General features: G+C 46.6%; 1 protein-coding gene across 2 annotated transcripts in view; it reads right to left on the reverse strand.

Annotated features, from left to right (window-relative positions):
* Positions 1–1904, reverse strand: part of col9a1c (collagen, type IX, alpha 1c) — a 181323-nt gene extending 179419 nt beyond the window's left edge. For both annotated transcript variants that reach the window (XM_085992462.1, XM_085992461.1), the window contains exon 1: positions 1497–1904. In XM_085992462.1, the coding sequence (XP_085848588.1) occupies positions 1497–1525 (29 nt within the window). In that variant the 5' untranslated portion in view covers positions 1526–1904. The remainder of the gene's footprint in view (positions 1–1496) is intronic.
* Positions 1905–13155: the final 11251 nt, after the last annotated feature.

Genomic DNA, 13155 nt, shown 5'->3' on the forward strand with positions numbered 1-13155 from the left:
TCCTTCCGCTACTTAAAGGAATAGCAGTCGTGCATGACACGTCTATTCACTCACCTACAGATAGGAAACAGCATTGAGAGCCATTATGAGACAGTTCACGACCAAAACCAACACCACCATGGCAACAAGGTAAATGAAAAAGATGGAGAAATAGCAGCAACAAAAAAGTGAAATTTAAAAGCAAACTCCACAGAATCATCTAACTAGATGATGAACCCGAATGATAACAAGTCAAACCCATGCCAAAAATCTGATTGTCTTCAATTTCCGTTTCAAAAATCAGTTTGATTCAGGTGAGTTCATTGTGGTCCAACTGAAGACCTGTTTGGACCCAAGGACCAGTGTTTGAAATAGAAGTACATGACACAGAAACAGGCCAACCAGCCCAGTCAGTCTGTATGGACGTTTATCTTCCACGTGAGCAAATACTCCTAATCATATTTATCTGGCCTGCTCCCATATCCCTATATCCCCTTTTCCTTCATTCACCTGTCCAATCTAAATTAAGAATTGACTTAGTTTATGCCTCTGGAGTTGATCTGATATTTGGCTACAATCAGAAAGCTTATTTCAACAACAACAACAACAACTTGTATTTATATAGCACCTTCAACATAGTTAAACGTCCCAAGGCGCTTCACGGGAGCGTTATTAAACAACATTTGACACCGAGCCACATAAGGAGATATTAGGGCAGGTGATCGAAAACTTGGTCAAAGAGGCAGGTTTTAAGGAACGTCTCAAAGGAGGGAAGAGGAATAGTGAGGGGAAGAGGTTTAGTCAGGGAATTCCAGAATTTAGGGCCTTGGTACCACTACCAATTGGCGGAGCGATTGAAATTGGGGATTCTGAGGAGGCCAGAATTGGAGGAGATATACCCTATAGTTTCATCTAGACATATAGCATCCACTGTCTGATGTGACTAAACTTTAAACTTACATTTTTGGCTGTGTTCGTTTTTTTTTAAAAAGACATTCATCAGAAGCCATAACACTTTAAACACCAACTAGCAGAACAGTTACAGAAGTTTGCAGTTAGGCTCTTTAAACTCTAGCTCTGCAAAGCTCTTTCTCGGTTGTTTTACTTTTAACCTCTGGTAGAAATTAAGCCGTTTAATCATACAAACGACATGATTTATGGTTTTCATCCTCACTTAATACTCAACAAATCCTTTGTATTATAACGTCACATTATATTTACATTTATTTGCGAACGCAAGCTAAATGCCCATTAGATTATTTTCCTCTGTGAATTTGCCCCGTGAGGTTTGTTGATATAATGCTGTAACTTTTTATGGGTTTAAGGATGCTTGAGTAGAACCGTGACCTTTACGAAAATAATCGCGGCCCATAATTTAAATCAATCGAAAATTCATTGAGATGTCGTTTTAGACAATATGATTCGCTGCAATTATTTTAAAATTGCAAATATATTAATTGGTTAAAAGTTATATGTAGCACAGCTAAAAAATTTTTTTAATGGATTGGAAGTCCTACCTTGATCCGTGAAACAAATCCAATCCCATTCTCGTTTCAAATTAGCAACCAGGCAAGTGGTAGAGAAGTAGAGAAGGCGAAGCTTTAGAAGCGATTCATTTGCGCCGTGCAAGGATGCGGCGGAGGGAGTGCAGGCGCAGAGCGAGACTCAGTCGGAGGTGAGCTGGACTGCCCCCTGGCAAAAGGCTGGGACCTTGCACCATCCCATTGGCTGCCAGTCTCATCAGACTTCGCTGGCTCCAACCTTTCTCAATAAACTCTCCCGCCTCTGTCCCACCGCGTTGAGTACAAAGGTAGCCAAGGGAAGGTTTTAATTTGCTTCAGCTTTTATGGTGTATTTGCATAGCTGTAAAACAGATTCTTCATCCACCGTACAACCCAGTTTCTGCTTAATGCATAGAATATTGCTTTTGATCTGGGGCTTGGGAATAATTGGTGTGTGCTGGGAACTATAAGTGGAAACTCGATTAGATTTTACTAATTGTCAATAAGCAATATAAGGTTAATTGAATTGAAAGCGAGAAAGAACTTGCATTTATATAGCGCCTTTCACGACCTCAGGACGTCCCAAAGCGCTTTACAGCCAATTATGTACTTTTGAAGCGTGGTCACTGTTGCAATGTAGGAAACGCAGCAGCCAATTTGTGCACAACAAGGTCCCACAAACAGCAATGTGATAATGACCAGATAATCTGTTTACTGAGGTTGGTTGAGGGATAAATATTGGGCAGGACACCGGGGAGAAATCCCCTGCTCTTCTTCAAAACAGTTTTTTTTAAATTTGCTTATGGGATCTGGGCGTCGCTGGCAAGGCCAGCATTTATTGCCCATCCCTAGTGGCCCTTGAGAAGGTGCTGGTGAGCCGCCTTCTTGAACCACTGGAGTCCGTGGGATCTTTTACGTCCACCTGAGAGGGCAGACGTTTTAATGTCTCATCTGAAAAATGGCACCTTTGGCAGTGCAGCACTCCCTCAGTACAGGTGAAGAGATGCCCTAAATTCTACACTTTACCTATCAGTTATAGTTGATTGGATTCGAACAATGTTAATTATGAATCTTGACTGAAATATAATGAGGAGGTGGGAGATGGAGCAGGGTATCTGGAACTGTGGAAAATTCACTAAAATATTGACCATATTTCCCTTAGCCAGGTCAATAACCAGGGGGCATAGATTTAAAGTAATTGGTAGGAGGATTAGAGGGGATTTGAGGAGAAATCTTTTCACCCAGAGAGTGGTGGGGGTCTGGAACTCACTGCCTGAAAGGGTGGTAGAGGTAGAAACCCTCATCACATTTAAAAAGTACTTGGATATGCACTTGAAGTGCCGTAACCTACAAGGCTACGGATCAAGTGCTAGAAAGTGGGATTAGGGTGGATAGCTCTTTGTCGGCCGGCACGGACAAGATGGGCCGAATGGCCTCCTTCTGTGCTGTAAATTTTTATGATTCTATATTAATATCAGTATAGAAACTAATGATAAGACAGGCTGCCCTGCACAGAGAGGAGTTGAAGTCTGGAGCTGAGCAAGGGAACCTCTGTCAGATGACAAGCTTCTTCCTGTACCCTATCCAGGAGTGAAAGAGAGGTGTTGGAAGGTATTCACATTTTGAACAGATGTGAGCTTTAAGAGAGCTATAAGTTGTTTCAAGAAGCTCTCCAGTGACTGACCTGGTTAAGACAGTGACTAGCTCAGCCATAAATAATAGCAAAACCTCAGATTTAGGTCCTGGTCTGCGCTCTGTTAGCTGACCTCATCTGAGGTGGTGGCAAGTTACTGTAATTAACCTCATCACCAGCATAATGAGACAAAAATCAGCCAAGGTGTCCACTCATGAATGTTAGTCTGTGACCCCCTGCTGGAAGTAAACATGTGTGGACACCAGACGAAGACAGGATCAGCTTCAGCTTTGATTCCCCCCACCCCCGCCCCTCCCCCTCTCCCCCCCGTCCCTCCGTATCTTGACAACACTCACTGTTTGGACTCACACATGAAGAATGGTAACTTGGGTTATGTACCAGAGGTGGAGCTGTACCACAGCAAGGCATTAACACTTTTCAGGATAAAAGGATGGAAAGGGTGAATATTGGCAGAAAAAAAGGATTTTAAAAAGCTGTTTTGGAGAAAGGAAAAGGTGCGGAAATAATTCAAGCTTCCTAGAGATCATTTTAACAATGAAAAAAATATGGGAGTTCCATTCAAGGTCAGAGGGGAGATTGCAAGGATGGAGCCATTAACTGCAAGAGGCCGTGGTTGCTGGCTAGATTGTGAGGGACATTACAAGATCATAAGGTAGATGCAGATGAGGGAGATCATTTAGTTCATCCTAGCTCATCCATTCAGAGAAAGACATACACATTATTTAACTAACTCTTGAATTAATCCAAGGTGTTCACCATGACTAATTCGCTCGGAAGACCATTCCAAGTGTTAATCACTATTTGAAAAAGTTCTTCCTAACATCTGCCCTAAACTTTGCTTTCACCAATTTTAAACTAGGTCTCCTGGTTCTATTGTCCTAGCAGACTTTGAAGTAATACTCCAGATTAACCTTATCTATGCCACTTAGCATCTTATACACTTGTATAAGATCTCTTTTCAGTCACCTCATTTCAAGGCAAAAGGCCTCCAGTTTCTCCAGTCTTTCCTCATTACTCAATCCTTTGATGCTAAGGATCAGTTTTGTGGTTCTTCTTTGCACCACCTCCATGGTTTGAATATTTCCTTAAGTGTTGGTGACCAAAACTGAGTACAGCACTCGAGCTGTGTTCTGATCATGGCACTGCACAGTTTTAGAATGATACCTTCCAGCTTATAGTCAACCAACCGATTTAGGATGCTAGAGGGATGGTAGAGACTGAGGATTCCAATGGAAATGAGTTCTGCCAGATTGTGCTAGTTTATGGACTCACTCTACCATCTCGTCAGGCCTGGGGTAAGTGTTTGAAGCCCTCAAATGAAGTAGAGCTGATCATCATTACAGTATACAAAAGGGGGTGGGGATGGCCACCACAATCATACAAAATTGACAGGCAGCAAAAGACCAGCTGATCCATCAAGCCTGCTTCATACTCATGATGGCTCGAGCATCATGAAAGAAACAAAGATTTGCATTTATATAGCGCCTTTCACGACCACGGGATGTCTCAAAGCACTGTACAGCCAATGAAGTACTTTTGAAGTGTAGTCACTGTTGTAATGTAGGAAACACAGCAGCCAATTTGCGCACAGCAAGCTCCCACAAACAGCAATGTGATAAAGACCAGATAATCTGCTTTTTTATCGATTGAGGGATAACTATTGGCCAGGACACCGGCGATAACTCCCTTGCTCTTCTTCGAAATCATGCCATGGGATCTTTTACATCCACCTGAGAGAGCAGACGGGGCCTTGGTTTAGCGTCTTATCCGAAAGACGCACCTCCGACAGTGCAGCACTCCCTCAGCCTAGATTTTTGTGCTCAAGTCCCTGGAGTGGGACTGTGAACCCACAACCTTCTGACTCAGAGACGAGAGTGCTATCCACTGAGCCAAAGCTAACACATCCTGACTAAACACTTCCTCCCTACTGCCCCCAAACCCACAGCCATGTAATCTTCTGGGAGAGGCAAGAAAACAGCCAAAAAAATCCAGGGCCAATAAGGAAAAAAATACACTGGAAAATTCCTCTCCGACTCCCTCAGGTGATCAAAACCTGTTCAGGAGATCACATGGACCAAGTGTTACCTGTAAAGACACCTACCTTCTGTATGATGTGATAGCTTCCCAAGTCAAGAACCTGTCCAGTTCGCTCTTGAAGGCATACAGAGAGCCAACACCCACCATACCAGTCAGTAATGTATTCCAGAGGCTCACTACTCTCTTGGAAAAGAAGAAACATCTAACATCCAATCTATTCCTACTCTTATCATAGTTTAAACTCGGGCCCCCTGGTCCTCCCCAATCATTGGAATAATCTATCAATAGACATGCTAGCCAGCCCTTTCATTATTTTATAGACCTCTATCAGGTCACCTCTAAGTCTACACTGTTTTAAAGTAAATAGACCAAGGTCCTTGAGCCTATCTGTGTAGCTGAGATTCTTTGAGCTAGAAATCACACCATTTTCCAACCTACATGCATGCTGGACGCGAGTATTCAGGATGACGTGTGAGACATTGGCAGGAACATGGCCTCAGACAGAGCTGCAGGTGGGAGGGCCTTTAAAAGGCCCATAAAACTTTAAGGTAACTGTACTAGGCTTTTTAAAGGCCCTTCTTGTAGTTTTTAAAACAATTATTTTCCTCCAGCTGGTACTTGAGCTTTCATGACCTTTTGTACCAGTTACTGTTATTCATTTATTTTGCCCCGTGCTCCCTTTATTGGCACCAGAGGGTTTGCCCCCAATCCTTTGCGTTGACATGTCCAGAGGAAAAGGGGACCAGCAGAAAGATGTAAGTTAGGTCAGGGTGCCCAAGAGGTGCTCTGTGGTTTCCTGTCTGCCAACACCTCAACTGCACCCTATATTTGCAGAGGTAGCAAACCTCACCTTGGGAGACATTGTTGGTAGAGGTTTCTCATCCCAATAAAAGCTACACCAGCAGACCCCCGGTGTCATCACAATGAGATGTGAATCCTGTCTTACCCTTATACGGGAAAGTTCATCGGAAGCATCCCAATGACAACATACCATCCTTTACATGTATTGCATGAAAGAAGGTAAGGTGATTTGGAGTCAGCATTACCTGTTTGACTGCACCTGCCAAGTTGCCACCAACCATTTGTATGGGCCCTGACAAATCCACCTGTGAATGACTGTGGAAACCTGCCTTCTCACAAGCCACAGCTGACTGTTAGTTTCCCTGTACATGTGCAAGATTATGCTCCACGATAGCCACAGGTGTCCTTGCAGGAGATGGCAAAGTTCAGTATCGTTTCTGGATTGGCCGATTCAATTTGAGTTACAGACAATTTCTTTCTCTTATCAATGTTTTATTCTTATCCCCTTCTGACATTGCACGTGAAGTTGTGAATGATTATTGAAATGAGGACAAAGGGATAATTGAGGGATTCAGCAGGTCCTAAAGCATTGGCTACCAAATTAGAATTGCTTTACACTTGAAGATGAAAATCACCCCTGTTAAGTGTTACATTTACTTTTACTCCTAGATCCATTTCTGATTCAACTTTAACTAATTCTAAAACCTCTACAGTATATTTACAACATCTATTTTTTCTACCTTGCAGTTATTTGTTTTATATTTCATCCTAATTGCAAATTTTATCTAATTGTTCTGTAGGTACCTGTCTGCTTCACTGATCGCAGCACTCCCGCCACTCCCCCACCGCCAGTTTAATATTACCTGAGAACTTATCATAGAATCAGGGGGCTGAATTTTCTCAATGCGGAGCCTTTGGAGCCGGGACTCCCATTTGTCGGGTTTTAGTCCCGCCTCCATCGACTTGTGGCCAACCCACGCTATTTTCCCTTGCTTGGACCTTGTTAAGCCTACCCAGCGGGCTTAGCAGGCCAATTAAGGGAAAGCCGGTTACAGGTGATGTCAGCGAGTGACGTTTCATCTGTCAAGCACTTTTGACAGATGAAATGTCAGCATTTGACGGCTCTGTGAAGCTGGCAAACACTGACAATCTGTCCTCTAAGATGAGCCCTTCCACTCAGGCTCACTTACAGATCTCTCCTGAGCAGAAAGCAGAGGCTGCAACTTTTGACAGTTCAGCGGCCATTCTGTTTTCTGTGCTGGTGAGATGAGGGACTCCCGCGACCTGAAGGGTTGAAGCCTGCAGGAAGAAGTAAAGGTAAGTTAAACGGAAACGGTAGCATAGTGGTAATGTCACTTCTAGTAATCCAGAAGCCTGGACTAATGATCCACAGATGTGAGTTCAAATCCCACCACAGCAGCTGGGGAATTTAAATTCAGTTAATTAAATAAATCTGGAATAAAAAGCTAGTATCAATAATGGTAACCATGAAACTATCGGATTGTTGTAAAAACCCATCTGGTTCACTAATGTCCTTTAGGGAAAGGAATCTGCCGTCCTTACCTGGTCTGGCCTATATGTGACTCCAGACCCACAGCAATGTGTTTGACTCTTAACTGCCCTCTGAAATGGCCGAGCAAGTCACTCAGTTGTAACTAACCGCTAGGAAACAAAATAATAAGAATGAAACCAAACAGATCACCCGGCATCGACTTCAGCACCGGCTACAGATATGGCAACGGCACACCAAGCCCAGTCAACTGTGCAAAGTCCTCCTCAACAACATCTGGGGACTTGTGCCAAAATTGGGAGAGCTGTCCCACAGACTAGTCAAGCAACAGCCTGACAAAGTCATACTCACAGAATCATACCTTTCAGCCAATGTCCCGAACTCCTCCATCACCATCCCTGGGTATGTACTGTCCCACATACCTGGGGTGGTGGCACAGTGGTATACAGTTGGGAAGGAGTGGCCCTGGGAGTCCTCAACATTGACTCCGGACCCCATGAAGTCTCATGGCTTCAGGTCAAGTATGGGCAAGGAAACCTCCTGCTGATTACCACTTACCGCCCTCCCTCAGCTGATGAATCAGTACTCCTCCATGTTGAACACCACTTGGAAGAAGCACTGAGAGTAGCAAGGGCACAGAATGTACGCTGGGTGGGGGACTTCAATGTCCATCACCAAGAATGGCTCGGTAGCATCACTACTGGCCGAGTCCTGAAGGACATAACTGCCAGTCTGGGCCTGCGACAGGTAGTGAGTGAACCAACAAGAAGGAAAAACCTACTTGACTTCGTCCTCACCAATGTACCTGTCGAAGATGCATCTGTCCATGTCATTGTGGAGACGAAGTCCCGTCTTCACACTGAGAACATCCTCCATCGTGTTGTGTGGCACTACCACCGTGCTAAATGGGATAGATCTAGCAGCTCAAAACTGGGCATCCATGAGGCGCTGTGGGCCATCAGCAGCAACAGAATTGTATTCCACCACAATCTGTAACCTCATGGCCCGGCATATCCCTCACTCTACCATTACCACCAAGCCAGGGGACCAACCCTGGTTCAACAACGAGTGTAGAAGAGCATGCCAGGAGCAGCACCAAGCGTACCTAAAAATGAGTTGCCAACCTGGGGAAGCTGCAACACAGGACTACATGCATGCTAAAAAGCGGAAGCAACATGCTATAGACAGGGCTAAGCGATCCCACAATCAACGGATCAGGTCAAAGCTCTGCAGTCCTGCCACATCCAGTCGTGAATGGTGGTGGACCAGTAAACAAATAACGGGAGGAGGAGGCTCCGAGAATATCCCCATCCTCAATGATGGTGGAGCCCAGCACGTGAGTGCAAAAGACAAGGCTGAAGCATTTGCAACCAATTTCAGCCAGAAGTGCCGAGTGGATGATTCATATCAGCCTAATCCTGAGGTTCCCATCATCACAGAAGCCATTCTTCAGCCAATTCGATTCACTCCACGTGATATCAAGAAACGGCTGAGTGCATTGAATACAGCAAAGGCTATGGGCCGCGACAAAATCCCGTGCTGAAGACTTGTGCTCCAGAACTAGCCGCGACTCTAGCCAAGCTGTTCCAGTACAGCTACAACACTGGCATCTATCCGGCAATGTGGAAAACTGCCCAGGTATGTCCTGTCCACAAAAAGCAGGACAAATCCAACCCAGCCAATTAACGCCCCATCAGTCTACTCTCAATCATCAGCAAAGTGATGGAAGGTGTCATTGACAGTGCTATCAAGCGACACTTACTCAGCAATAACCTGCTCACTGATGCCCAGTTTGGGTTCCGCCAAGACTCGGCCCTCGACTCTCTGTTCTCAAAATCATTGCAGCCCTGGTCCAAACATGGACAAAGGAGCTGAATTCCAGAGGTGAGGTGAGAGTGATTGCCCTTGACATCATGGCAGCATTTGACCGAGTCTGGCATCAAGGAGCCCTAGTAAAACTGAACTCAATGGGAATCGGGGAAAATGCTCCATTGGCTGGAGTCATACCTAGCACAAAGGAAGATGGTTGTGGTGGTTGAAGGTCAATCATCACAGCCCCAGGATATCGCTGCAGGACTTCCTCAGGGCAGTGTCCTAGGCCCAACCATTTCAGCTGCTTTATAAATGACCTTCCCTCCAACATAAGGTCAGAAATGGGGGTGTTCGCTGATGACTGCACAGTGTTCAGCGCTGTAAGTTTTGCAAAATTCAGGCAGTTCCACCCCCCCGAAGATTATTTAATTAAAAGAGACCCTGGTTGGACTGATTTTAAAAATCCAGGGGCACACAAAATGGCTGCGGTCAACCTCGTGACCAAAAGCCTGTAAGTTCCAATTGTGGACTCTGTGACAAGCTAACAGCTTGGGTATTTTTGATGTCTGCGAGATCACGAAACCAGACAGAACTTTTACATTTATGTATTGGGAGCACTCAGGCCCCCGTTTACAGGCCATCAAGCTTGTTTACTCAAACAATCCAAACGATCAGCGGAGCCATCCAGGTTAGGCTGGCCCCATCAAGGAATCTGTTGAACAAAGGAGAGCAGTTATGGGACCGTTAGAAGCTATTACCGGCCATCTAAGTCGATGGGCCAAGATCGACACCTTTTGTTCAATTCCAACCCGCTCAAATCAGACAAAGGATGAGCTGATTTAGCGTGTGAGATAAGGGCTACCGAGAGGAGTATAACTATAGCCCCTCAGGAAGCCATGCTCTCTCTCTCTCCTCGCCTCCTGCGCCCTGCCTGCCACCACCCCAGGAAGAGGACCTACGAAGAAGAGCCCGTCCCGAGAGGTGAAATACCCTGCCAGAGACTATTTTATTACTGGGGTATTTTCACCTGGACGGTACCCTGTGCAGCATTGAAACCACGTGGCATCGAAAGGCAGCAGGACAAAGAAGCAAGATTCTCATCTGTTTAAATGACTCGGACTGGTGAGCATGGAATTCTGGCCCCTCATAAGATAGCCTAGCGAGGTTGAGAGGGTGGGAGTTAAGGGGATTGCTAAAATTGTCATTTTAGTCATTTTCCCTCAATGTGCCATTTATTTCCTATCCCTGTTAAGTGTAAGTGTACTGCATCCATATTATCCTTTGTATAGAATCGTTCTCTGGTAATAAAATCTTGGTTTTTCTTTGCACCAAACCACTGGTCTGCTCGTTTCCTATATCGCTACCTGCAAATAAGTCCGGTGGTCAGAACTCAAAAAGTGGCGAGCGATTCAAGCCGCTCAAAGCGGGTAGTCAGAGGCATAACTGATGAACCCAAGACACCCACACAGTAAAACCCCTTACAGAATGGCGACCGCAGCAGGACCATCGGCAGCAGTAAGCGATATGGCAGACTGTGGTGCGGAGGAAGGAACGGCTATGGAAGAGAGGTTGTCCGATTATGTTTTTAGAAAGGTGAATATCACCAAGAAGTGGATAAGCACTCTGTTAAAGGCTGAGCATCCGATAGATGCTGCCGCCCAGTGGACAGAGAGTAAGAAACATAAAAGGTCAATAGAGAAAGCAGTGTGGCTAATGTGCTACAAGAAGCAGGTCCTACTGTTGGACGGAGTTGTAGCAGCACAGACTGCCAAGCTTAAGGAAGTAGCCCTGGAAGTCCAGGATAAGTAAATAGAGATTCAGGATAAGGCCCTAGCGGAGGAGAAATTGTTAATTACCCTTAAGACGCTAAATCAGGAATGAGCGCAGACGGCAAGGGACCACCAGGCCAAAATAGAGCGCCTGGAGTGCCAGATTAGTGAAGGCAAAAGTAACACGAGGCACAAGCTGGTGTATCTGGAGTGCCAAGTTACCGAGGCCAAGAATAGTGAGATAAGGTTGCGGGAGAAGAATGCCCGCCTTACCCAAGAAATACGAGAGCAGGAGGAGAAAGTTAAGGAGGTTAAGGCAGCATATAGGTATGCGAGAGAACAGGGGTTTGAAGACGCAGATCATGGCCCCTTCAGAGAGGAAATTGAAAATCTGAGCCTGGCCCTAAGGAAGGCAAAAGGCATGGTGTGCCTCCTAAGCCTGAAGGCAGACCAGTCGGACTTTACCGGCAACCCAAGCAGAACAGTCCCACAGGCAGCGCCTGGGGACGAGCTAGTCAGGGAACCAGAGGTTTCATGGCCACCACCCATAGCGCCGAACTTTCAGCAGGTCTGGCAGCAAAGGAGGGTGGAAGGTGAAGTGGTAGGGGAGGTACAGCAGCCCCCGTTAGATAGGTCGGGACCGGGACCGATGTGCCCCATCCGACAGCAGAGGTACGGCCCGCCTGGGGAGGACGATGAACCCGGGGCCATCCAAAATCAATTTGTCTTACCTCATGGCACCCAACAGCTCAGGGCTATGGTGAGTCATATCCCCAAGCTCTCCGAAATGGGAGGCCCCTCACTACACTTTCGAGAGGTAGAGCAGGCAGCCTGCGTCAACGATTGCGATGACGCAGAGCAGGCCAAGATGTTGCTATTCTCTCTGGAGGGTAAGCTCCTCCAGACCCTTTCGGATGAGTGCAAAAAAGGGCAGAAGGGGTATGGCGATTTGAGAGATGAGGTACTGGAGGCCATGGGTATGAACGACGGCAGTCCGTTCTCCCGAGTGGAGAGGACGGTACAGCTCGCAGGGGAGGCACCGCAGGCGTTCACAGACAGGCTGTGGCAAGTCTACAATAGCACGTGTCTGGGAGTGGTGGATCGGGCATTCCTGACCCGGCCGCAGTTGACCCACTGGCTTCGTTGCCTGGTGTCGAACTGCCTACCCCAGATCCGAGCCAAGGCCGAGGCCTGGTTCGACCCCCGAAGCCCCCAAACTACCGAAGAGACCGTAATCCGTCAGCTCACGGTAGCCTATAAAAACGGCAGAAGTAACGAGGTGCCCCAGTAAAATGGCAAAGTTTATGAGGTTAAACCTGGGGTCCAAAATAAGAAAGAGTGGCACCAGGAAGGGAACCGTCCCTCTCAAATCAAGCTAAATTGCTATGGGTGCGGGAAGGACGGCCATTGGCGCAAGGATTGTAAAAATCCTTGGAAGGATAATAAAGGGAAGAATTCACCACCCCCAGCCCAAAAGTGTGGAGATGCCGGTGTTGGACTGGGGTGCGCTCCAAAAGCTTGTGATTTCAAATAAAACTGTTGGACTATAACCTGGTGTTGTGTGACTTCTTACATTTGCCCAGCCCAAAAGGCAGAGGCAGGAGTCCCCACGGTCGAATCACTGTTAGAGTCGATGCGGGTTTTCCTGATCAGCCAGGGAAAAGTAGCAGCCACCACCGGTGCTTTGACCTCGTCTGCCCCATCCAACTCCCAGCAATGACTAGAACCAGCGCAGCCTGTCGACCTGTGTCCCCGCGAAAATGCTGAGGGGAGCAGGCCCTATGTTAAGATAGGGGTGAAGACGGTGCAGGGGAGATATTCGGCGGACACTGGAGCTTCCAGCACGGTGGTCCATTCGGAAGACCTGACCAATTCACTCCGGTCTAACAAGGTCCCATTTAGCTTAATGGGATCCACAGGGAACGAGCAGGCTGGGGAAAGGTCAAAACCTTTGGCCATAGATTTAGGATCCCTCCATACCACGTGGGAGGGTAACCAAAAGACCGATGAGGTGGCCAAGCAGGGGGACAGGGAAGGAGAGTTCTGGGACCCCTGTAGAGCAGGCCCGGTAGCAGCAATCCGGGACAAGGG

This window comes from Somniosus microcephalus, chromosome 7 (genome assembly GCF_052327205.1).
Source record: "Somniosus microcephalus isolate GS21.2 chromosome 7, FLI_Smic_1.0, whole genome shotgun sequence".
In the NCBI taxonomy this organism is placed as follows: domain Eukaryota; kingdom Metazoa; phylum Chordata; class Chondrichthyes; order Squaliformes; family Somniosidae; genus Somniosus; species Somniosus microcephalus.